The following is a 26,261-nucleotide window of genomic DNA, read 5'->3' as shown; positions in this document are numbered from 1 at the left end:
AGCTCCGGCCCCCAAGCCCACATTTTTTTTTTTTTTGGACCACACCTGGTGACGCTTAGGGCTTACTCCTGGCTATGAGCTCAGAAATTGCTCCTGGCTTGGGGGACCATATGGGTCACCAGGGAATCAAACCGCAGTCTGTCCTAGGTTAGGATGTGCAAGGCAAACACCCTACCACTTGCACCACCGTTCCAGCCCCCAAAGCCCACATTTTTTATATCTCAATTCATCTCAACATTTGAAGAGATTTCTCTGAGTATCCCCCCTTTCTCTGTGGTCTGAAGATGGAATCCAGGACCTCAACCATGATGGGCAAATACTCTGCTTGGTTCTTCATTTCACATATGCTTTTCCTGTATTTACTAGGACAATTTCTTTTTGTTTTGTTTTTTTGTTTGTTTGTTTTTGTGCCACACCCGGAAATGCTCAGAGTTACTCCTGGCTCTGCCCTCAAAATCACTCCTGGCAGGTTCGGGGGACCATATGGGATTGAACCAGGGTCAATCACAGGTTGGCCCCTTGCAAGGCAAATGCCCTACAGCTGTGCTATCATTCCAGCTCCCCCACTTTTTCTTTTAACAATATCTTTTTTATAGCTTGTCTTATTTTTATTTTTTTATTTTTTTTAGGTCACACCTAATGGCGCTCATGGGTTACTCCTGGCTTCTGCGCTCTGAAATCTGAAATCCTGGCAGGCTTGGGGAGCCATATGGGGCTAGAGAAAGCTCAACAGCCAAAGTACATGCTCCACTTGTAGGAAACCTTGGTTTCATCCCAGGCACCCAATATAACTCGAAACAACCCCTGAGCAGAGAGCCAGGGCTACTGTCAGGTGTGGCCCCAAACTTCCATGTTCTTTCAGTAAAATTCTCTGAGAACATGAATGTACACATTTTTGTCACACCTGATGGTGCTTAGAGGCCCACAAAGAGCAGGTGTTCCCAGGTCCTTAGATGCAAACATGAGCTCCCCCTCTCTAATCCGTCTCTGTGGGCACTCATATTTATTTTATTTTTTTTGGTACTACACCCAGTGACGGTCAGGGGTTACTCCTGGCTATGTGCTCAGAAATTGTTCCTGGCTTGGGGGACCTTATGCATAGGATGCTGGGGATCGAGCCCGGTTCATCCTGGGCAACTGCGTGCAAGGCAAACCCCCTACCACTGTGCTATTGATCCAGCACCAACATTTATTCTTATCTTTTGCTTTGCCTTGGCTGAGCCTAGATCTCAGGCATGGAAAGAATTTGCTTTACCTTTGGGTCACATCCCTGGTCCTCTGAGGATCTTTTTCTTCTTGTGTCTTTTGGAAATGCTCCTGGCATATGGGTTGCTGGGATCAACCCTTTGGTGAGCCACATGCAAGGCAAATGACCTGCCTTCTGTATAATTACTCTGGCTCTTTCTTTTCTTTTTCTTTCTTTTTTTCTTTTTTGGTTTTTGGGCCACACCCGTTTGATGCTCAGGAGTTACTCCTGGCTATGCGCTCAAAAATTGCTCCTGGCTTGGGGGAACCATATGGGACACTGGGGGATCGAACCGCGCGGTCTGTCCTACGCTAGTGCTTGCAAGGCAGACACCTTACCTCTTGTGCCACCTCTTCGACCCCTACTCTGGCCCTTTCTGAGGATTTTTAGAGATTAGATTTTTCTTTCTTTTTTTCTTTCTTTTTTTTTTTTTTTTTTTGGTTTTTGGGCCACACCCGGCTATGCTCAGGAGTTACTCCTGGCTATCTTCTCAGAAATAGTTCCTGGCAGTCACGGGGGACCATGTGGGACGTCAGGATTCGAACCAACCACCTTAGGTCCTGGATCAGCTGCTTGCAAGGCAAACACTGCTATGCTATCTCTCTGGCCCCGAGATTAGATTTTTCTAGGGACTAGAGTAATAGTACAGTGGGCAGGGTGCTTATCTTGCATATAGCTGACCTGGATTTAATTCCAGGTATCCAGCATGATTACCTGAGACCTGCCAGGAGTCATCCTTGAGTGCAGAGCCAGGGGTAATTTCTGAGCAGTGCTAGGTTTTTAAGTTTGTTTTTTTTTTGGGGGGGGGTCACACCCAGCAGCGCTCAGGGGTTACTCCTAGCTCTATGCTCAGAAATCACTCCTGGGGCCGGAGAGATAGCAAGGAGGAAAGGCGTTTGCCTTTCATGCAGGAGGTCATCGGTTCGAATCCCGGCATCCCATATGGTCCCCCGTGCCTACCAGGAGCAATTTCTGAGCCTGGAGCCAGGAATAACCCCTGAGCATTGCTGGGTGTGACCCAAAAATCACACACACACACGCACACACACACACACACACACACACAAGAAATCACTCCTGGCATGCTCAGGAGACCATATGGGATGCTGGGATTTGAACCACCATCCTTTTGCATGCAAGGCAAATGCCTTACCTCCATGCTATCTCTCCGGCCCTGCAGTGCTAGGTTTTTTTTTTTTTTTTTTTTTTTTTTGGTTTTTGGGCCACACCCGTTTGACGCTCAGGGGTTACTCCTGGCTATGTGCTCAGAAATCGCCCCTGGCTTGGGGGGACCATATGGGACGCCGGGGGATCGAACCGCGGTCCATTCCTTGGTAGCGCTTACAAGGCAGACACCTTATCTCCAGCGCCACCTTCCCGGCCCCGCAGTGCTAGGTTTAACCCCAAAACAAAGACAGAATATTTTTTTACAATGGCTGGAGCCATTGTACAGCAGGTAGAGTGCTTGCCTTGTATGAAGCAGACAGGGGTTGAGTATGCCCCACCCCCAAATATAAAGCTTGTAGAAAGCTGTGGTGTGTGTGTGCGCCTGTGCACGCACACACCCAGTATGCTCAAGAGGCTTTCCCAGCTCAGAGTTCCAAGGTTGGGTTGGGCTTGACTGACCACAGGGTTTTGAGAGACCTAATTTGGGCATCCTTCGTGCAAAGCATGAACTTCAGTCCACTTAGGTGTCTCCCAGCTGTGAAGGCCTTCCAAGGGCGAGAAGTAGAGGCATAGTTACGTCGTCTAGCATTCGACAGGAGCACCACAAGCAAACTTGGCACAGTCACAGTGGTTTCTTTTAAGTGGCTGGTTGGAGAATAAAGAGAGAGAAGGTTCAAGGAACTGGTCAGGAGGCCCCAGCTTTGGTCCCTAGTAATAAATGGTCCCCCAAAGCACACCTGGAGTACTAAGTATCTTCTAAGCAGTGCCATGGGTGCCATCAAACAAACAAACAAAAAACACCCAGGGTAGCTAGTGACTAACAAGTATGAAAGGTCTCCAAAAGCATCTTTCCGAGGAGCCTGGTGGGAGCCCCTAGGCAGGGACGAGGGAGTGTTAGGCAGACGGGGAAGAGGGGGTAATGTCAGTCCTTCAAATGAAGGCCAGGGTTTGAAAAGGCTGACTTGGGGCTTCAGCACAGGTTTGCTGGGTCTCGGGGGATGGCGCATGCCAGCACGAAGCACTGACGTCAGCCTGGCGCCTAGCCAGATGGCTCCAGGCGGTCAGCAGAGTTGAGCTGGCACCTCAGAGGACCCAGACTTTCAGGCTCCGTCCACCATCCCGACAGGGGTGTGTGTGTGTGTGTGTGTGTGTGTGTGTGTGTGTGTCCAGGCCAGGCAACTAGGGGTGTGTGTGTCCGTCCATGTGTATCCAGGTGTGTGTGTTTGTCTCTGTGTCCAGGCCCGGCAACTAGGGGTGTGTGTGTCCGTCCGTGTGTCCAGGTGTGTGTGTCTCTGTGTCCAGGCCCGGCAACTAGGGGTGTGTGTGTATATGTGTGTGTGTGTGTGTGTGTGTGCAGGCCCGGCAACTAGGGGTGTGTGTGTGTGTCCAGGTGTGTGTCTTTGTCTCTGTGTCCAGGCCCTACAACTAGGGGTGTGTGTGTGTGTGTGTGTCCGTCCAGGCCCTACAACTAGGGGTGTGTGTGTATAAGTGTGTGTGTGTGTGCAGGCCCGGCAACTAGGGGTGTGTGTGTGTGTCCAGGCCCAGCAATTAGGGGTGTGTCTGTGTGTGTCCAGGTGTGTGTCTGTGTATCCAGGCCCTGAAACTAGGTGTGTGTGTCCGTCCAGGTCTGGCAACTAGGGGTGTGCGTGTGTGTGTGTGTGTGTGTGCGTGCGTGTGTGTGTGTGTGTGTGACTAGGTGTGTGTGTCCGTCTAGGTCCGGCAACTAGCTGTGTGTGTGTGTGTGTGTGTCTTGTGTGTGTGTGTGTGTGTGTGTGTCCAGGCCCTGCAACTAACGTCCAGCAGGGGCTGCTCGGGCCTCCACCTCTGGCGCCCCAGAAGCGCAGCCTCCCCTGCCCTGTTCTTCTCTTCCTTTCCTTTCCTTTCCTCTCCCGAGCGCGCGGGTCACGCGGGCCGGAGCGCGTCGACGAGGCGCGAACGGGGCATTCCAGCGCGCGGGGCAGAAGCAACCCGGGACGCGGTGCGAGCGAGCGAGCGAGTGTGGGCAGGAGCCTAGACGAGCACCTGCTCGGACCAATGAGAGCGCTGCGAGGCCCGCCGCGAGCCAATCAGAGGCGAGGGGCGGGACTTCCTCCGGGCCCGGGGTTGTCCCCGCTCCCTCCCGGGCCTGCGGGACCGAGCGAGGCGGCTGTGCAGACATGGAGGCGCGCTAGCAGCCTCTGGGCGCAGAGAAGCGGCTGCTCGCTTGTGGGTGCGGCGGGATCGGAGGTAGGATCTTCCAGGTAGGAGCTTCGCGAGCCCCAGAGCGCTTGGAGATTTCGGGGTTCGGGATTTTCTTTTGGCCGAGATCAGCCCTTAGGGAATCGCCCCAGCCCTGCGGCCGAGTGGACAGCTGAACTTGCAGGCTTCTCTTTTTTTGGGGTGTCATACCCGGCGACGCTCAGGGGCTCCTTCCTCCTGGGTTATGCGCTCAGAAATTGCTCCAGGCTTGGGGGGGGGACCCTGGGGAACGCCGGGGATCGAACCCAGCCAGGTCCGTCCTAGTTTAGCAATTGCAAGGCAAACGCCCTGCTGCTCCTGCCTGCCCCTTCTGTGCCTGTCATTTTGCTTCTGCAGTTCTCCAGGACGACGTTTGCAAGGCTCCTCCGAGGCCCCGGGCGTGCAAGGCTGGGCTTGTTTCAGAGTCTCAGGGGCCCAAGGCCTGGCCTGCTCAAGTCCTTTTTTTGGGGGGTGGGGGTCAGGATGAGGTGATGACTGGAGCACATTTTGGAAACACACAATTTTGGAAACTGACACTATGTATCAGTGAGGTCTCTCTATATAGATGGTTGCCCTGTGTAGTACTGTCCGCAGCACCTGATGTATCGAATTTCCTTTCTGAACGAGAAAATAACTGTGGTTTTTATTTGACATGGCTTGCAATTTCTAGTTTTTTCTTTCTTTTTTTTAAAGAATGTAATGTTCATAATGTTTTCCCCAAAGGCGGGACTAGTCTAAATTCTCACCATCAGTGAATGAGAGTCAAAAATACTTTTTTTTTTTTTTTAATCTTTGGGACAGTTCTTGAGGAAGCAAATTAGGTTCACTGGGTTGTGATGTTAGAACTATATCACAAACCATCATGCAGTATTGTAAGTCACAGAACCTCAGTCAATAAAAATGGTTCAACATTTTAAAAGAACCTTCATGAAATGGCCCTTTGGTTTGTTTTTTTGTTTGTTTGTTTGTTAGCTTGTTTTTGTTTTTGGGTCACACCCGGCAGCACTCAGAGGTTCCTCCTGCTTCTACACTCAGAAATCGCTCCTGGCAGGTTCTTTCGGGGCAGGGTGGGGGACCATATGGGGTGCCGGGGTTTGAACCACCGTCCTTCTGCATGCAAGCAGACGCCTTACCTCCATGCCATCTCTCCTGCCCCACTCACGTCCTTTCTGACTGAGCGTTTTGTTTTGCTCCTTTCTGCTCCTCCCCCGTGGGAAGTTAGGGTTGTGGGGGAAACCTACGGATGTTGGGGACCCAGGCCACGCCTCTTCCTTCCTAGGGCGCCTCTGCCGGGCACCTTGGGCACTCCAGTGGAGTGGGCGACCTAGTGTGGGCGCTCTCATTGCCCCAGGCAGGCCATGGCCTTCTTCCTGAAGCTCCCTGGCCCAAAGAAAAACTCATGGGAGGATCCCATCCTGCTTGGCTTGCTTCTGGCTCCTGCTTCTCTCTTTGGTCTTAATTTGGCAGAAATGACAATTCCAAAACTGTCTGTGTCACTCAGTTTCATTTCAGCACCGTGGGCAGCTGCTGCTCAGCATGTTTTCTTTTTCTCTTAACCTGGGCCGGTCCTGCCCTGGTTCCACCCGGCTGCAGCATGAGTCCAGCAGAGCTTGCACATTCCTTCCTTCCAACTCTGGATTTGTTGCAAAACATGGACTGTTTTGGGACACCCTAGAACGACACAGGACGGGTTTGACTCGGAGGAGTCCTAGCAGAGAAACATAGACTCACTCAGCATCCAGGAATGGGCTTGCAAGGATTTGGACTTTTTTTTTTTTTGGTTTTTTGGGCCGCACCCGGCGGTGCTCAGGGGTTACTCCTGGCTGTCTGCTCAGAAATAGCTCCCGGCAGGCTCGGGGGACCATATGGGACACCAGGATTCGAACCAACCACCTTTGGTCCTGGATCGGCTGCTTGCAAGGCAAACGCCACTGTGCTATCTCTCCGGCCCGGATTTGGACTTTTTACTTTTTTTCTTGGTGCTGGGGCCCCACACCCCGATGTGCTCAGGGCAGCTGCAGGAGGTGCTTGAGGGCCATTTGGAGTGACGGTCAACCTCAAGGTTCCTGCACTCGGTGCTTTGAGCCATTTCCCAAGCCCCGAAGGACAATTTTTAATGGGCCAACAAGATCAGCTCTGCTTCAGAGTAACAAAATGAATGGTGATAGTTAAAAAGAACTTAAACAGGAGGTAAGAAATGGAAGGCTTTGCCGCAGCTCCCCTGGGCATTCATTAATGGATTTTAGAATCCATTTAGCGTGTTGACATTAGCTTTAGAAAGAAAAGGAGGGAGGAGAGAGAAAAAGAAAGGGAAAAAATATCAGATTTTCTATGGAGAGAATAAATATTAATTTATGACGCTTTTATTTTTTTTATTTTTTTAGTGGGGAGGCACACCTGGCTTCACTCAGGGGTTATTCCTGGCTGTCCACTTAGAAATCGCTCCTGGCAGACTCGGGGGACGATATGGGATGTTGGGATTTGAACCACCTTTGGTCCTGGGTGGGCCGCTTGCCAGGCAAATGCCCTACTGCTGTGCTATCTCTATGGCCCGCTTTTTCTTTCTTTTAAAGGTGTGTGTGAAGAGGGAGTTGTGAACGTAGACAGTATTGTGGATTATAGAAAAGCACTGTGTTGTATTTGGGATTAGGCTTTCAGTTTTGGATACAATTTTTGACATAAAGAGGAAGGATTATAAGAATTAATTGAAGTAAAGTGTGTGTTAAGCTTTAATTCCTTTTTATAAAATTATTATCTTTATTTAAACACCTTGATTACATATATGATTGTAGTTGGGTTTTAGTCTTTTCGGTTTTTGGGACATACCCGGTGATGCTTGGGTTACTCCTGGCTATGCGCTCAGAAATCACTCCTGGCTTGGGGGACCATATGGTATGCCAGGGGATCAAACCACAGTCCGTCCTAGGCTAGAGTGTGCAAGGCAGAAGCTCTAGGCTACAGTTTGTGCCATTACTCTGGCCCCTCACCTTTTTTTTTTTTTTTTTTTTTTAGGTTCAGCAGAAGCCAGTTATTTCCTTGTTAGAAAGGCAAGCTGATCTAGAGAGATAGTACAGTGGCTTAGGCAATCTGCCTTGCATGCAGCTGATTTGGGTACAATCCATAGCAACATATATAATCCCCTGAGTAGCATCTTGAGCACAGAGCCCTGATAGGCACAGGAGGAGAGGCCCAAAAACAAAACAAAATAAATAATAGTAATCATTATTTTTAATACCTTTATTTGAGCCAGATGGCTTGATATCCTCATGTGAATTACAACATATTAATTATGGCTAGAATCTGGCTTTTTGAGATTTAATACAGAAGAATTTGATGTTTTACCCTTCTTTGCTCAAAGCTCACTTCTTTCAAGTATTTTGGAGGAATATAATTAAGAGTTGGCCCATATTCTGAAGTTTTTTTCTACATACCAGAGTAACAGATCTTGTTTGTGGGGGCAAACCTAGCTGTACTGGGCTAGTCCCAGCAATGCTTGAAGCCATGTTTCAGAATCTAATTGGCGCTTCTGCATGCAAGCTGTGTATGTTCAGCCCTTGAGCTATCTCTCCGTTAGAGTTAAAAGATTTATTGGATTTTTAGTAAAGAATGAGCAGGACTGAGGGTATGTTAGGTTTATATATTTTAGTTTACATGGATTAAATAGGAAGACATTTAATATATTTTTGTTCTTGTAAAGATTTACAAAATGAAGAGTTTGGTCAAATATGGTTTGGACACTTCATGACGGTAGATCCAATGATGATTTGGTGTTTAAATAAAGAAGTATCCTTTTAAACTTTAAATTAAACAGTTGACAGTGTTAAACAGAAGGTAAAAACAAGTTTGAATCAAAATAGTTTTTTTTTGTTTTGGTTTTTGTTTTGGTTTTTGGGCCATGCCCGGCGGTGCTCAGGGGTTACTCCTGGCTGTCTGCTCAGAAATAGCTCCTGGCAGGCACGGGGGACCATATGGGACACCGGGATTCGAACCAACCACCTTTGGTGCTGGATCGGCTACTTGCAAGGCAAACGCCACTGTGCTATCTCTCGGGGCCCCAAAATAGTGTTTTGCTGCATTTGATAAAATGTTGCCATATGGCATTGCATGTGGTAGTATAGGATTTGGAAAAGGAAGGCAAGTTGATAAGCATTGGTACTTTAGTCAAGGAAGCAAAAGAAAGTGAATTTCCTTTGCTTCAGCCCCTGAATAAAGTACATATCTTTTACGGATATTTTTTTGTTTGTTTGTTTATTTATTTGGTTTTTGGGTCATACCCGGCGACGCTCAGGGGTTACTCCTGGCTCTGCGCTCAGAAATCGCTCCTGCTAGGCACAGGGGACCATATGGGATGCGGGGATTCGAACTATCATCTGCCGTGGATTGGCTGTGTGCAAGGCAACTGCCCTACTGCTATGCTGTCTCTCCGGCCCAGTAAATATCTTTTAATAAAGCATAGTGGTTAATCATTGTTTGAAAATGTTTATATTCTGAAAATTGTTTTCTCTTTTGGGGATAGGGTTTGAGACATCTAGTGACGCCTAGGGCTTTCTTCTGGTTGTGCTCAGGAATCATTCTTGGTGGTGATTGGGGGGCCATCTGTGAGGTTGGGGATTGAATCAGTGTTGGCTGCATGTAAAGAAAATCCATTACTGTGCCGCCATCTCTTAAGTATTTCTTGCATGTATGAATACCATATTAAGATTCCTTTTTGTTTTGTTTTGGTGCCACTTCTAGCAGCTTAGGGGCAACTTCTGCATCTGTACTTAGGAATTACTCCTGGTGATGCTCAGAGGACCATAATGAATGCTGGAGATCGTAGATAATTCCTCATGCCCCAATCCTAAGGAGTAAGGAGAAGCGGGTCTGGAACAGGTCTGCTGCAGTTAATATTCCAACCTGGCTGGAGAGATGAAACATGAATCTGGGGACCTTTCTGCCACATGGAGAGAGAAAGAGGCCCACCAGAGCTGCAGTCTTTATTGGGAAGAAAAGAAACACCCCATGGATGGAGAATAGAATGGTTGGGGTATTGAGCCTGCCTACCTAGAGGTTCTTTCTGCCCAAGTGGATTTTTGATATGTAAAAGGGAAGCCATAGCGGTTAAGGGAAATGAAGTCTGATATGCCATACCACTTAAGGTAAAGACCAAAAGAAGACCAAAACCAGGTTGGCCACATGTAAGGTAAACACCTTACGTGCTGAGCTATTGCTCCACCCTTGAATTATTATTTTTTTAATTAAAAGAGGGAATACTAGGGGTTATTTCAGTTTCTTTGTTTTAAATTTGAATAGATTTGTGTAACACTGCTGTGGTGTTTCCATAACTCTCTGCAAAGGTGGAGATCTAAGCTACGTGGCTTTGCAGGGGTAGACTAGCTTGTCAAGCACTGAGTGGGAAATGTTCCATTACAAATGCCTCACTTGGCCCGGAGCAGTAGCACAGTGGTAGGGCGCTTGCCTTGCACACAGTTGACCCAGGACAGACTTTGGTTTGATCTCCAGGGTCCCATATGGTCCCCCAAGTCAGGAGTGATTCTGAATGCATAGCCAGGAGTAACCCTTGAGCATCATTGGGAGGAAGGGAAAAGAGCATTCTTTGGAAAGATGCCTCCCTCAAAAGGTGCAAAGACAGGGAAGTAGCTGATAGCTTGGAGGTAGAGCATTTACCTTGCATGCAGAAGGACTGTGGTTTGAATCCCGGCATCCCATATGGTCCCCTGAGCCTGCCAGGAGAGATTTCTGAGCGTAGAGCCAGGAGTAACCCCTGAGCGCTGTCGGGTGTGACCCAAAAACCAAAAAAAAAAAAAAAAAAAAAAAAGATTGTATGTGTAAGGAACAGCCTAATATTTTGATAAGAACAAATGGATACATGGGCTAGAGAAATATAATAGGAGATAAGGCACTTTCCTTACACAAACTGATCCTGCTTTCCATCTTGACATCCCATATGGTCTCCTTAGCACCTTCAGGAGTGATCCCTGAACACAGGAAAAGCTCATGAGCATAACAGAGCGCATCCCCCACCAAAAACAGAGATAGATTTTAGAGAGGTGAGTATCTTGTATGGAGCCAAGTGGTAGAAGAATACCTCGATGGATTTAATCTGGGAAACTGAGAGTGGAAGCCTGGGACTCAAAGTAGAGTTTTCATTACAGTGGTGGAAGAAAAATGTAATGGTGGGGGGGGGGGTTGTAGCAGTGATGGATAATTTTATTGCTGTTGGAATTGTAGTGATGATGGTGGACTGTGGTGATGCTCGGGGGATTATGGTTATGTTGGGGGATTATATGATGATGGGGGTGCTATAGCAATGATGGCAGTATTATAGTGATGAGGTGTTGAAATGATGGGGGAATTGTAGAGATGATGAAATTGTGATGGTGGGGAGAACTGCAGTATTAATGGGGAATTGTGATGATGGGGACTATAATGATGATGTGGAATTTTAGTGGTGATGGGGTTATACTAGTACTTACTCCATAAAGCTCAGGTGATATTAGCCCCCAAACTGGTATACCTGAAATTTGGTCAGAAATTTGGTCCCTGAAGAGATCGTAGAGGAATGGTGAGGCAGAGCTATAGGTAAAATGGTGATTCTGGGTGATGGATGCAGTGGATAGCTTTGACAGAGCAGGGACTTGGTCTCCCCCTCCTCCCAAGATTGTCAGCTTTCTGCCACATGGCCTGTATACCCATGATTTTTTCACTGCTTGGTTTACATTTTGTTCTAGAAAAAAAGTGAGTCTACAGAGCTGATCCAGTTCCAACTGCATTTGTGGGCATGATTATAGCTGCCAGGCTTCCCGGAAAAGGGAAGGTATAGGGGGGGGGGGGAAGGGTGCTCTCATTTACTCCAAAAAGCCCCGGTGATATGGACTTGGCAGTTTTTTTAATGGAGATTGGTGATGCTATTAAAAAAAAAAAGATGTGATGAGAAGGCAGTATAAGAGGAGAATTTATGATGGTGAGATTAGTTTAGATTTTTAGTATTATTTGGGGCTCCCAGAGGTGCTTAGAGAACCATATAGTGCCTGGGATCAATCCTGGGCTTCTGTATGCAAAGGATGCACTCTTGCCCTTTGAGTCACCTTCCTGGGCCTGGAGGTTAGGTTTAGGAGCTGATGAGGTGTTGAGTTGTTTGACTATTTCAAGTTTGTGATGCTGTAGATGGCAACCAGGCCTCTCACTTGGTAGGCTTGTGCTTTACCATTTAGCCACATCCCCAGCTCATTTGTTTGGAACTTTGGAAATGTGAACTGTGAACTTGGTGAATTCCATACAAAGAGAAATGTCCAGGCTACAGAGATGGCATTGACCCACAGACACCAGCTTCTCATACCAGTGGCTCAAACTTGAATGTGGTTTAATCCACACAAATTGCAGTTCTGGCAGTGGGATAGTACTGGGCTGAATGTGGGCTTTTCAGTGCAAGAGACTTGTATTCCGAGTCTCCACATGATGCTGCATGGCCGCTCAACGACACTGGAGCACTGAATTTGGAATAGCTCCTAGACATTGCTACGAGTGGCCTCCACAGGAAATACAATAGCAACAAGCAATGATGACAGAGCAGAAGCATCCTCATGCTGACTCTGAGAGATGGTGGGAAATGTCATAGGACAGTAGGCAACCCAGTGGAATGTGTGTCCTGACACGTTGTTGAAATGCCTCTGTCTCACCGGCCCTAGACAGCCATTTCTCTCAAGTACATACTTCGTGTGTATCATACTTTGTGTAATGGGGAAGGAAAATGTTGGAAATCTGGTAATCCTCCCTGTTTATCATCTCAATAGAGCCAGTACTTTGGAGGCCAAGATTCTCTCAATCAGATCATTAAAAGTGTGTGTGTGTGTGTGTGTGTTTGGGTATTGAACCAGGCCTCTTGCAAGCATAGTTTTAAGCAGGTAATAATAGTGTGATGCCAGAGAGCAGTTGATTATGCTGAGCATTTTCAAGGAAGGAACTGTGACTTTTGTAGGGGAGGGTTAAGCTACACCCTGTGGTATCTCTTCCTTACTTTATGCTCAGGATTGGCACCTGGTGGTGCTGGAAATGAGGGACCTTTTTCGGTGCTGGATTTTTGAATTGGGGTTTTGATCTCCATAGTCACATGCAAGACAAGACCTTACCTACTGTACTCCCTTTAGTCCCCAAACTGTGACTTCGGGAGTGTCTCACCCTTCTTTTCTATGGGTTGGTTTGCATGTACACAACAGTCAGCAAATTAAGGAGCATGTTAAATGCTGTGATAGTGTGATAGAGAAAAAGCCTTTGTGTGGGGGCCGGGCGGTGGCGCTAAAGGTAAGGTGCCTGCCTTGCCAGCGCTAGCCTTGGACGGACCGCGGTTCGATCCCCCGGTGTCCCATATGGTCCCCCAAGCCAGGAGCAACTTCTGAGCGCATAGCCAGGAGTAACCCCTGAGCGTTACCGGGTGTGGCCCAAAAACCAAAAAAAAAAAAAAAAAAAAAAAAAAGCCTTTGTGTGAAAGCTGGGGCAGAAAAGGCAATTGTTGGGCCGGGAAGGTGGCGCTAGAGGTAAGGTGTCTGCCTTATAAGCGCTAGCCAAGGAACGGACAACGGTTCGATCCCCCGGCGTCCCATATGGTCCCCCCAAGCCAGGGGCGATTTCTGAGCACATAGCCAGGAGTAACCCCTGAGCATCAAACGGGTGTGGCCCAAAAACCAAAAAAAAAAAAAAAAAAAAAGAAAAGGCAATTGTTCTCCCCAACATTTCTTTTTTTTTTTTTTTTTTTGTGGTTTTTGGGTCACACCCGGCAGTGCTCAGGGGTTATTTCTGGCTCCAGGCTCAGAAATTGCTCCTGGCAGGCACAGAGGACCATATGGGGCGCCGGGATTCGAACCGATGACCTCCTGCATGAAAGGCAAACGCCTTACCTCCATGCTATCTCTCCGGCCCACCCCAACATTTCTAAGAGGATTTTACAAGGTTCCTTGTTATAATTAAAATTTTCCTCATTGTATTTTTAAACTCACTTAGAGTCCTATGCCAAATACTTCTGTTTTTGCAACAGTACAGTTTATTTTTGTTATAGGATGAATAAAATATTTTAAAGGACCAAATTTTAAGTTGAAGGACATGTGTTACCCAGTTTGACATTAGTAAGCATTAAAATTGATAAAGGAATGAAAATGACAAAACAAAATGAAACAACTAAATTGAGAGGGTAGGAAAGAGAAAGGTACTTTTACTTATTTATTTATTTATTTATTTTACTTATAAAAGAATGAAAATGACAAAACAAAATGAAACAACTAAATTGAGAGGGTAGGAAAGAGAAAGGTACTTTTACTTACTTATTTATTTATTTATTTTACTTATAAAAGAATGAAAATGGCAAAACAAAATGAAACAACTAAATTGAGAGGGTAGGAAAGAGAAAGGCACTTTTACTTATTTATTATTTATTTATTTATTTATTTTACTTGTCTTTGAATTTGAGTTGGAAATAGGTTTTAGTTTTATTGAGAGCTTGTTTTTTTTTTTTTTATTTTGGTTTTGGGTCACACCCGGCGGTGCTCAGGGGTTACTCCTGGCTGTCTGCTCAAAAACAGCTCCTGGCAGGCACGGGGGGACCAAATGGGACACCGGGATTCGAACCAACCACCTTAGGTTCTGGATCTGCTGCTTGCAAGGGCAAGCACCGCTGTGCTATCTCTCCGGGCCCTTGTTTGTTTGTTTTTTTTTTTAACTTTATTTATTGACTGATTGATTGATTGGTTGGGTTTTGGGCCACACCCAGCAGTGCTCAGGGATCACTCCTAGTTTCTGTACTCAGAAATCGCTCCTGGTAGGCTGGGGAACCATATGAAATGCCAGGAATTGAATTGGGTCCCTCCCTGGTCGGCTGCATGCTAGGAAATTGCCCTACTGCTGTGCTATTTCTCTGGCCCAGCCCCAGAGCTTGGTTGTTAAGGGAATCCTGGACCTAGCTACATGCAGACTCATTAGCGAGGTGACTTAGCATAAATGACTAGATCTTTGTTTTTACTTCCTCATTTGTTAAATGGGGAACTTTTAAATTACAGTTGAAGAAATCTGCATCTGGGCTTTCTCATGACATGTTTGCGCTACTGCTTCCCTTTACTAAGATAAATATGAGTGCTGGTCATGAGTGTCCATGAAGTAATACTCAAGCTAAATTTATACTCTCCATTGACTTGAGTTTGAAAAAGAGGCTTGGGGTCTACAGAGATAACTCAGGTAGGGCACTTGTCTTGCATGTCGTCAGCCCAGGTTTGGTTTCTAGAGTGTCAAATACTGTCCTCCAAGCTCCTCAGGAGTGATCCCTGAGCACAGAGTCAGGAGTAAGCCCTGAGCACTACCAGATATTAATTAGCACAAAAATTTAGAGTAAGGTCTTTAAAATTACTCTTTGATATTACTAGTTATTACTAATTTGAAAATTACTAATTTGATATTATTAGTGAAGCAAAATAGGTTTCATTGTAAGAAGTTTAGAGACGTGACAGAGAGGGAAAAAAAAAGAAGAGAAACATGTTCAAGAGAGAACACAGAGTGGAAAAAATGCTTCTTTTTGTTTTTAACATATTAGGGCATACCCACTAGTGTTGGTGACCATGCACCCATATTAACCTTGATGGAACCAGTCTTTGAGTTGGAGGTTCATGCCTAGTGGTACTGGGCACCAGAGCCATACGTTGGGGTCATGTGGGGACTTGTCCTTGCCCAGCATATTCTGTGTGCCACCACTTGAGCTATCTCCCTGGTCCCTACATTGTAATCAAAACAAGACAGAACAAAACAAAGTTCCAAATAAGTAGTTTCTCCGTTTGCCATTAAATAAGAAAGACTAAACAATATAATAGCATTTTCTTTTCTCCTTTTGGTTTTTGGGGGTTACAATAGGAAGTGCTCAGGTGATACTCCTAATTCTGTACTTAGTAATCACTCTTGATGATACTCAGGGGACCTTATGGGATACTGGATATTGAAACTGGTGGGCTGCATGCAATCAAGAGCTCTGCCTCCTGCACTATCTCTCTGAGGTTATTCTTGCTGCCTGCTCTGCAGGCTCTGTTATTTTGAAACCATGCTCCTAGTTAGGGAAATCAGCCTTTTAACTTGAAACTCAGGCCCGAGGAATAGTGTGAATCTGAGTGGTTTTAGCGATCTGTCACAGTGCTATGTTTGGGCATTAGCATAGAGTGGCCCTAATGTAAGGTAAATAAAGACAGAAAAGTTGGGATCTGTCACTCTGAGAAGTCAGAACCCCATTGTTCAATTACAGAAATTTGATTTTGAGTATTTGCAAAGGGCAAATTCAAAATTGACATTTGAGGGCCCGGTGAGATAGCACAGCGGGTGTTTGCCTTGCAAGCAGCTGATCCAGGACCAAAGGTGATTGGTTCGAATCCCGGTGTCCCATATGGTCCCCCGTGCCTGCCAGGAGCTATTTCTGAGCAGACAGCCAGGAGTAACCCCTGAGCACCGCCGGGTGTGGCCCAAAAAACCAAAACCAAAACCAAAAACAAAAACAAAATTGACATTTGAAATTCTATTTCAGCTTTACTTTCTTCTTTTTTTTTGTTTTGGGCCACACCCTGTGGTGCTCCGGTTACTCCTTGCTCTGGGGAAATTTATGGGATGCTGGAGATGGATTCCGGGTCAGCTGCGCTGTCTTATCATCCCAGCCCCTCAGGGACTGTAATCTGCTGAGGGTTTACTACTCATCTGCAGTTTCTAATAATTGTAATAGCCACTTAAACTTGGTACAGAGACTTGGTAGAGAGAATGAATTTCCAGGGAAACAGCCTTGGTGACAATAGGTGAATAGGAGAGAGGGGAGAGGGGAGAGGAGAGAAGGAGGAGAGGAGATAGATATATTGAAAGAGAGACTGAGAAGAAGAGAGCTATTGAGATTTTAGATCTCCCATAAAATAAGTTGAAGTACTGTCTCGTACCTGTCTTTATTTCTTTGAGTTATATAAAGTGGGTTTGATGAAATTACTGGTAAGCCTTTTCTTTAACTTCTTTTCTTTTTTCTTTTCTTTTTTTTTTTGGTTTTTGGGCCACACCCGGCGGTGCTCAGGGGTTACTCCTGGCTGTCTGCTCAGAAATAGCTCCTGGCAGGCACGGGGGACCATATGGGACACTGGGATTCAAACCAACCACCTTTGGTCCTGGATCAGCTGCTTGCAAGGCAAAGCCGCTGTGCTATCTCTCCGGGCCCTAACTTATTTTCATTATAGAGTGACACCTGACTGTGCTCAGGGCTTATTCCTGACTTTGAGCCTAGGGATCATCCTCATGCTTAAAGGAAGGATACTTGGTGCTGGGGACTTAACTGTGGTCCACTATGTTCTAGGCAAGTACTTTATTGCTTGCTCTATCTCTCCAGCCCAACCTCTTCCTAAGGAAGTGCTAAACTTTTGTTACAAAGTGGCCAGACTATTATTGATTGACTTCCCCCCTTAAATGTCCATATTTTCTAATTTCTTTATACAGTTTGTTTTGTTTTGTTTTGGGACCATACCTGGCAGTGCTTAGTGTTACTCCTGGCTCTTCTCTTAGAAATCTCTCCTGGCAGGCCCCTGGGGACCCTATGGGATGCTGGGGATCAAATCTGCTGTGCTATTGCTCTGACCCTGTACTTGTTATTTTCCATAGAAAAACTAATGTTTCTACATTTCACTTTTTCTCTAAGAATGAATGATGTTGAATATGTGTAGTGAGAGAGTGGGTTCACTCTTGGCAGTTCTCAGGGGACCATATGTGGTGTTGCATGAGATGGAACCCTGTTTGAGTGCAGTGCAAATGCCTTACCCACTGTACTATCTCTCATGCCCTGTTTATTTTATGGGCCTGGTATTTTGAGTATTTTAAAGCCCTGGTATTTAATATGTGTTCATGTTGCTTGCTAGTCATCTTTGTATATCATTGGAGAGATATTTGTTCAAGGCTTTTAGCCATCTTAAGGAACTGGGCTTTGTCTTGGGGGGAGGCAGGGTGGAGTTTGAGCCATACCAAATGGTATTCAGGGACTATTCTTGGCTCTGTGCTCAGGAGTGACTTCTAGCAGTGTTCTGGGGACCCTTAAGTGGTAGTAGAGATTCAAACCAGGATTGACCACATATGCAAGACAACTAAGTACCTTACCTCCTGTACTATCTTTCCAGCCAAGATTTTTTTTTTTTTGGGCCACACCCGGCAGTGCTCAGGGGTTACTCCTGGCTGTCTGCTCAGAAATAGCTCCTGGCAGGCACGGGGGACCATATAGGACACCGGGATTCGAACCAACCACCTTTGGTCCTGGATCGGCTGCTTGCAAGGCAAACGCTGCTGTGCTATCTCTCCGGGCCCAAGATTTTTTTTTTTTAAGTTACTGAGTTGCTACTATGTTTTTAATATTCTGATGCCATACTCTTTGGTTTTTTTTTTTTTTTTTTTTTTTTTTGGTTTTTGGGCCACACTCGGTAACGCTCAGGGGTTACTCCTGGCTATGCGCTCAGAAGTTGCTCCTGCCTTGGGGGACCATATGGGACACTGGGGGAATCGAACCACGGTCTGTCCAAGGCTAATGCAGGCAAGGCAGGCACCTTACCTTTAGCGCCACCGCCCGGCCCCCTGATGCCATACTCTTACTAGATGTCTGGTTTGAAGTCTTCATGTGCCCCCCTGCCACACATTATTTCTGTTGGTTGTCTTTGTATTTATTAGACTAGAATCTAGATTTCATTTAATTTCTTTGTATTGGATATTTTTCTCAATTTTAAGAAAATTTTCCTCTTCACTTTCATTAGGTGCTTTTTTTCCTGTTGTAGTGGTTGGGGCTGCATATTCAGCATGAAAATGATTTTTTGGGGGGGAGTCACATCCGGCAGCGCTCAGGGGCTACTCCTGGCTCTACACTCAGAAATTGCCCCTGGCAGGCTTGGAGGGACCATATGGGATGCCAGGATTCGAACCACTGTCCTTCTGCATGAAAGGCAAACACTCTACCTCCATGCTATCTCTCCAGCCCCTGAAAATGATTTTATTAAGTTTGTGGGTTAGTCTGAAATGGCTGCATTTCATGACAGATATATATATATTATTATAACAAATATATAAAATGTATATATATAAGTAATATACAACTATTATTATTATATACAACTATAAATATTACTATTATAAGTAATATACAACTATATATATATACAACACCTGGTGGTGTTCAGGGGGCTATTCCTTGTTCTGTGCTCGGAGTGACCCCTGGGACCATACATGGTGCTGTGGGGTCATGCCCACCATAAGCCATATGGAAGCCTTTATCGAATCATACTTGTTATGCTGGTTTCAAACAAATCTGTTTGAAATCTTCCTCCCCTTATTGAAGAGCTATTAATAGGTAGGTTACTTAAACATAGTAGTGAATACTTACAGAGTGCTGTCTGCACGTAGACACTTATAAACACTTGGTTATTGATTGTGATCTCAGTTTCCTGTTTTTCTGGAAATATTGTAGATCTCACGTCTCTCTGCTGATAGGAGTTGGTTTAAAGAATGTAGTGTGTTTTACAAAAGCAAGTGAAAATGTAGCACAAATTCAGAAACCATTAATTATTTTTTGTCATTTTAGAACTTCACCAAACACCCCCTATCAGCAGCTCGTGAGCTAAGCCTTAGAGCCTGGAGCAGCCTCTGGAAGCACTGGGGTGTGGCCTGAAACAAATGAAAAACAAAACCAAATTTGCGGGGAGTGGCTGAGCCTGGAGCCAAGCTGACAGGTTCAGTTGTTAGTTTTCTCTCTCAGCCTTTATGAAGTTTCCATCCCTCCCAGTGGATCAAATACGGGATTGGTCTATAAAAGCCCAAGGGTAACAGGGCCACAGCTCACCCTCCTGGATATGAGTCATGACATCCCTGCAGTCTGGGTACGACAGCAGTTTCCTTGATTGTGATTATGGGTTTCCTGTCACTTCCCTGTGACCAGGACATCAGCACAGCCACAGAGGTTCAAAGGCAAGGTCTAAACTATGACACCAACCTCTCTCTCTACACACCCCCATTTTGACATTTCTTTCTTTCTTTTTTTTTTCAGTTTTTGGGCCACACCCGGTGACACTCATGGGTTACTTCTGGCTATGCGCTCAGAAATCGCTCCTGGCTTGGGGGACCATATGGGATGCCGGGGGATTGAACCTCAGTCTGTCTTAGATTAGTTAGGGCAAGGCAGAATTGTGGAGTTATTGCTAGCACATTTGTGTGTGTGTGTGTGTGTGTATGTGTATGTAGCGGGGAGGCGTACTCAGTTGTGTTGAGGGTTATGTGTGTGTGTGTGTATCAGGGAGGCATACCCAGTTGTGTTGAGGGTTATGTGTGTGTGTGTGTGTGTGTGTGTGTGTGTGTGTGTGTAGCGGGGAGGCATACCCAGTTGTGTTGAGGGTTACTCCTGGCACTCAGAGATCTCTCCTGGCTCTTCTGGTGGGATTCAGAGGATCCTATCTATATGTTGCTGGGAATTAAAGCGTGGTTGGCCATGTGCAGGGTAAGCAGGGCAAGTGTCTTGCCCTCTGTACAGTTTCTCTGTCCCCTCCCACCTTTATCAGCATCTCATCCTTCTTTTCATCTCTCATTTCACTGTGTACTGTGCCAATCTCTAACCTGGAGATTTCTTGTAGTGCCACTCACTCAGCAACCTGTGGTCGAGTAGTGTTTTCAAATTTGACCTGATCAAAAAGATTCACTAGGGATCATTTAAAAAGAAAATTAAGTGGGGTTGAGGAGAGGGCTAGCTGTCAGCATAGCCTCTGGGAGTGGCCTCTGAGCACCAATGCAAAGCAAAACAAAGCAGGAATTCCCCCCCACAAATGAATGGAGCCCAGGATGCAAAAAGAATATTGCTTGTGGGGCCGGAGAGATAGTACAGTGTTGGCATATTTGCCTTGCATATAGCTAACCTGGGGAAGAACCCAGTTCAATTCCGGGCATCCCATATGGTTCCCCAGCCTGTCAGGGGCGATTTCTGAGTGCAGAGCCAGGAATAACCCCTGAGCACTGCTGGATGTGGCCCCACAATTAAGCAGTCAATAAATAAATAAAAATAAAGTTTAAAAAAGAAAGAATATTGCTTGTGTGCTGGAGCAGTAGTCTAGTGGGTGGGGTGCTTGCCTTGCATGCTGCTAACCCAAAATTGATTCCTGGAATCCATGTAGTCTCCTGAGACCCACCAAGAGTGATTCCTGAGCTCTGACCCTGACAATCACCTGGTTTAATCTTTCCATTACCCCCCCCTCGCCCCCTGCCAAAAAAAAAAAAAAAGACCATTGCTGGTATTCTCAGAAGAACCATTTCCTTATTTTTCTGTTGTTGTTGTTTTTATTCTATGTGTGAGTTTCTACAGAAAACTTTTTTTCATTGATGATCTTTTTTCTTAATTTAATTTTTTTGGGGGGTCGCTCCTGGTAAAGCTCAGAAGAGCATATGGAATGCTAGGATTGAATCTAGGTTGGTTACCTGCAGGGGAATTGCCCTACCTAATGTATTATCATTCCAGCCCATCATTTTTTGTGATGTTGGGGATGGAACTCAGGTCTCACCGTCTCTCTCTCTCTCTCTCTCTCTCTCTCTCTCTCTCTCTCTCTCTCTCTCTCTCTCCCTCTCCTCTTTCTCTCCTATCTTCTCTCTTTCTCTCTCTGTCCTCTCTTCTCTCCTCTCTCTTTCTCTCTGTCCTCTCTTCTCTCCTCTCTCTCTCTGTCCTCTGTCCTCTCTCTCTCTCTCTCTCTCTCTCTCTCTCTCTCTCTCTCCTCTTTCTCTCCTATCTTCTCTCTTTCTCTCTCTGTCCTCTCTTCTCTCCTCTCTCTCTGTCCTCTCTCTCTCTCTCTCTCTCTCTCTCTCTCTCTCTCTCTCTCCTCTCTCAATGCCCTCCCACGTACTATCTCTTAAGTCCCCCATGAGTTTTTGGTTTTTTAGAGAACTTTTCAGTCCAGAGGGATGGAAGTGGAGGAAAGAGTTTCTCAGGAATGGGAGGGGACCATTATTTGTATCTTTATGGTTTCAGTTCTTTCTTTTTTTTTTTTTTTTTGGCATTAGTTTAAATTTTGTTTTATTCCTTCCTTTTATTGTTGCCATGCTATTTGATTTTGTGTGCTGCTCTGGGAGGACTCACATGTCTGGTTGAAGTGTTCATACACTTGGCCTTGGTGACTGCATGGCCACACAGGTACTTACCTGGGTCTACTTCCCATCACCCCCTTACATAAAGGTCAACTTCTTCCATTCCGTAAGTGTTCAGCAGTGCCATGGTTTAGTTGAGGTGATTGTCAGCGTTCCTTTCTCACGAAGGTCCACTCGAAGACTGTGGCTTAGGAGGCTGAGGGGTTTTTTGGGAGGTTGAGGGGTATTTTGGGGGAGAACAGGACTTCTCCAGGAAGCAATGCTTGCTTTAGCTGTTCTGTGGTTGATGAGACCAGTTCCCTTTACAATGACATTCGAGCACTGCTGTTGAGTTGCAGCCACCAAAAATGTCATCTTTGGCTCTCTGCCATGGTGCCCAGCATCAAACCCGGGTCCTTGGGTCTGGAATGTAGCTGCTTTGCCACAGAGCCCTATTTGTTATTATTGTCCATCTCTTACTATGACTAACTTATAAGTTAAGCTTTATCACTGATAGGCATGTGTAGGAACATGAGGACATGGGCTAGAGAAATAGTACAGTTGGTAAGGCAGTTTACACACAGCTGATCTGAGTTTGATCCTCAACATCCTACAGAGTCCCCATGGGCACTACCAGGTGAGATTCCAGACTGCAGAGACTGGAGTCATCTCTGAGCTCCTCTAGATGTGATGTGATCCTAAAACAAAACAACAAAAGGATGTGTAGGGTTCAGGGCTGTTCATCACTAAAGAAATAGTACAGTTGGTAAGGCAGTTTACACACAGCTGACCTGGGTTTGATCCTCAACATCCCACATGGTCCTCCTGGGCACTAGCAGGTGAGATTCCAGACTGCATGGACTGGAGTAACCTCTGAGCTCCTGTAGATGTGATCCCAAAACAAAACAACATCTGCGAGGTATCTTGAGACATTTTTACCTGGAGATGGGGGGTGGGGTAGAGTAGGGCTATGCTAATGTTTTATGGAAGAAAAATAAATTGTGTATGACTGAGAATTTTGTAAGAAACCTCTGTGTTAACATTTTGAAATTAAAAATTGCCTTTTTTATTTTTAGAAAAAGCAAATTACAAAAAAATATAAAAATAAATAGAATCTTGCTTTGATAATAGTTAAAAATCCTAGGTGAGACTAGCTTTTAGTTTGGACAGCATCATGTTAGAGAAATTATCTCAGCAACCTTTGGTTTTCTGAAAAAGAACATCTGTACATCTTTATTTTGCGGAAAAAATTAAGACTTATTTTTTGGTGGCAGACCCCTTTTACTCATGACAACTTTAAATATTCCTTTAGAAGTTAAAATTTCTATGGAGGGGCCTGGAGAGATAGCACAGCGGTGTTTGCCTTGCAAGCAGCCAATCCAGGACCAAAGGTGGTTGGTTTGAATCCCGGTGTCCTATAGGGTCCCCCGTGCCTGCCAGGAGCTATTTCTGAGCGACAGCCAGGAGTAACCCCTGAGCACCGCCGGGTGTGGCCCAAAAACCAAAAAATAAATAAATAAAATAAAATAAAATAAAATTTCTATGGAAATTTTGTTACAGTCTTTTTTTTTTTTTTTTTGGGCCACACCCAGTGGTGCTCAGGGGTTACTCCTGGCTGTCCGCTCAGAAATAGCTCCTGGCAGGCATGGGGGACCCTATGGGACACTGGGATTCGAACCAACCACCTTTGGTCCTGGATCGGCTGCTTGCAAGGCAAATGCCGCTGTGCTATCTCTCCGGGCCCTACAGTCTTTTTTTAATATACTATATCTCATTCACATTGTTAGAAATCTTGAAAATCGGGGCCGGTGAGGTGGCGCTAGAGGTAAGGTGTCTGCCTTGCAAGTGCTAGCCAAGGAAATATCGTGACCACGGTTCGATCCCCCGGTGTCCCATATGGTCCCCCCAAGCCAGGGGCAATTTCTGAGTGTTTAGCCAGGAGTAAACCCTGAGCATCAAACGGGTGTGGCCCAAAAAAAAATAACAAAAGCAGAAATCTTGAAAATCATGTTAGGTTCTTTTTGTTGTTGTTTAGTTTTGGCTTACACCTGGTTGTGCTCAGGAATCGGTTTTGGATGGGCTTGATAGGGTAGCCATATGGGATGCCAGCGATCCAAGGGGCTGGTAACTTGCAAGGCTAGTGCTCTACCTGCTGTGTTCTTTCTAGTCCCTCATGTTGCTCTTTAAGGAGCACTGTAAGACTATCAGTATAGGGGCCAGTGCGGTGGCGCAGAGCGATAAGGTGTCTGCCTTGCCAGCACTAGCCTAGGAAGGACTGTGGTTCAATCCCCTGGTGTCCCATATGGTTCCCCAAGCCAGGAGCGATTTCTGAGCGCATAGCTAGGAGTAACCCCTGAATGTCATCGGGTGTGGCCCAAGCCCCCCAAAAAGACTATTAGTGTAGTGTAATCAGTTTTGGGAATCAAGAATACTTTTGGAGGAAAATTAAAATACATGTGTATACACATATGTGTGAAATATATGTTATGCATACGTGATATTGAACATGATTTAACAAAACAACCTGTTGAGATGTGATTTGGCTATTGTAAGTTTTACAGCAGAATAGTGAACTAGCTAATCACTTATTTTGGGGGGTTATTTCCTGGAGCAGCACGCTGCTTTTGGTGTAGACTGTAGTATCAAATACATGTATGGGGTAAAACTAGTTCAAACGATTACCCATTAAATCTTTTTATAATTGGGATAAGAGTACCATGATTTTAGCAAGAAAGTTGTTTGGTCCAATTTCTGAAAGAACAGCAAGGCACAAGTATGTAGTCTGACAATAGTGTGGTCTGAACTTACTTGGAGGTATTTTCATGTTGATGATTAGCCATTTAATGAGACGTAGTTGGCACTGATCTTGTAGATGTTGGAAGGTGAATCATCTTTAGAATTAAGAGTTATTTGGAAAATAATTTTCTGAAGGAGGATCGTCCTTAAACATTTAGTTAAATTGTGTCTCCATTAAAGAATGAAGTTTTAGAATATAAGTTTTAGATGAGTTATAAACAGTGTGGCTGGAGATTTTAACGTGTGGTTAGGATTTACTGTGATGCTTGGGGAAGTCGTTAATTTTGCAATTACCAGACCAGCTTTAGATGAGTAATAGGCATCTTTACTCTTTAGATAATCACGATGCTGACCAAGAAGCCCACGTTCTCAGAAATGAGGCCAAGAACCAGAGCGGTAGTCCAGTGGGTAGGGTACTTACTTGCCTTCAATTCCTGGTATAACAAGTGGTCCCTCAAAGCCCTCCAGAAGTAATTCCTGAATATAGAATCAGGAATAAGCCCTGAGTGCAGAGCCAGGAATAGTTTCTGAGTACAAAACCAGGAGTAATACCTGAGTGCAGAACCAGGAGTAAACTCTGAACACTGCCATGTGTATCCCTGTCCCCACTGAAGACAAGAGAAAAATCAACAGAATCTCAGACTGAGCCTTTAAAAAGATCTACACAACTCTTTATTAGATTAAGGAAGAAGGAAAACTCAAATTAAAATTGGGGCCATAGTGATAGTGATAGTGATGGTATGAACCACAGTGATGGCCTGAGGATGCTGTGAGGGTTGGGGGGATGGAGATGCTCAGAGACTAGTTCCCCCCCCCCCCCCCGGCACTACATATTCCATTGCTTCCATTTGCTCTCCCACTGCTCCCAGCACCTTAGCTTGTGCCCACCTAACACTGTGATTGATGTCCTATGCCCCCATCCCAGAGTGAGCAAATATGCATTGCAAGCTGCCCTGGGCAAGGTTGCTTGCTTGGTAGTACCAAGATGCAATGATGTAATGTAGCACCCACCAAACTTGGGGGTCTGAGTCTTTCGGTTCAAATGGGAGGTTTCCTTGTTGGCATCAGCTGTGTTGGAAGTCTCTACACTCTTAAGAATTAATGATCAGTGTGCCTGAGGGGCCAGGACCCAGCTCTGGAGTCACCACCCTCTTTCCTTCTCTTACAGGCTTCTCCGTCGAGATGCTTCTGTCCCTCGGAATGCTCATGCTGTCGGCCACGCAGGTCTATACCCTGCTCACTGTCCAGCTCTTCGCCTTCCTGAATCTCCTGCCCGTGGAAGCGGACATTTTAGCAGTAAGTCCAGTAAAAACTAGCCTCATCTCCACAAACCCCTCCTTCTTTCTCTCCTCTCGCCTTCCCTGTCTCCCAGCTCTGTCACTTCTGCATTGAGCTATTGTTGCTCAACTCTCTGTTGGAGTAAATGATTTTCATGGGACACCTGGAATTTGGCCAGCAGGGTGGTGGCCTCACTCAACCACCCCACATGCCTCGAGTTCCTTTCTTGTGTCCTGGGTTGTTGTAGTGACGACTGCATAAGGTGCAGTGCTTAGCATCGCCTCTGACACACAGGGTGTGATTCTAATTTACCTTTTAATTTTTGTCATTCTCTTGCTCATTCTCTACTTCTTTTCTTTTGTGGGGGTCACTCCTAGTCTGGTGCCTAGGGTAGAACTTGTTTCTCTGAGCAGTCAGCCTTGAGTATTACTGTTGTTTC

The 26,261-nt window shown here is 45.7% G+C and overlaps 1 protein-coding gene across 1 annotated transcript in view; it reads left to right on the top strand.

Moving 5' to 3' along the window:
* RNF13 (ring finger protein 13) overlaps window positions 1-26,261 on the top strand; it is a 98,987-nt gene that overhangs the window by 24,740 nt on the left and 47,986 nt on the right. The window contains exon 2 of the mRNA XM_049785347.1: window positions 25,713-25,840. Coding sequence (XP_049641304.1) covers window positions 25,727-25,840 — 114 coding nt within the window. The 5' untranslated portion in view covers window positions 25,713-25,726. The remainder of the gene's footprint in view (window positions 1-25,712; window positions 25,841-26,261) is intronic.

The sequence above is a fragment of the Suncus etruscus genome, chromosome 13, assembly GCF_024139225.1.
Source record: "Suncus etruscus isolate mSunEtr1 chromosome 13, mSunEtr1.pri.cur, whole genome shotgun sequence".
Lineage (NCBI taxonomy): Eukaryota > Metazoa > Chordata > Mammalia > Eulipotyphla > Soricidae > Suncus > Suncus etruscus.
This window is presented reverse-complemented; position numbering and strand designations above follow the sequence as displayed.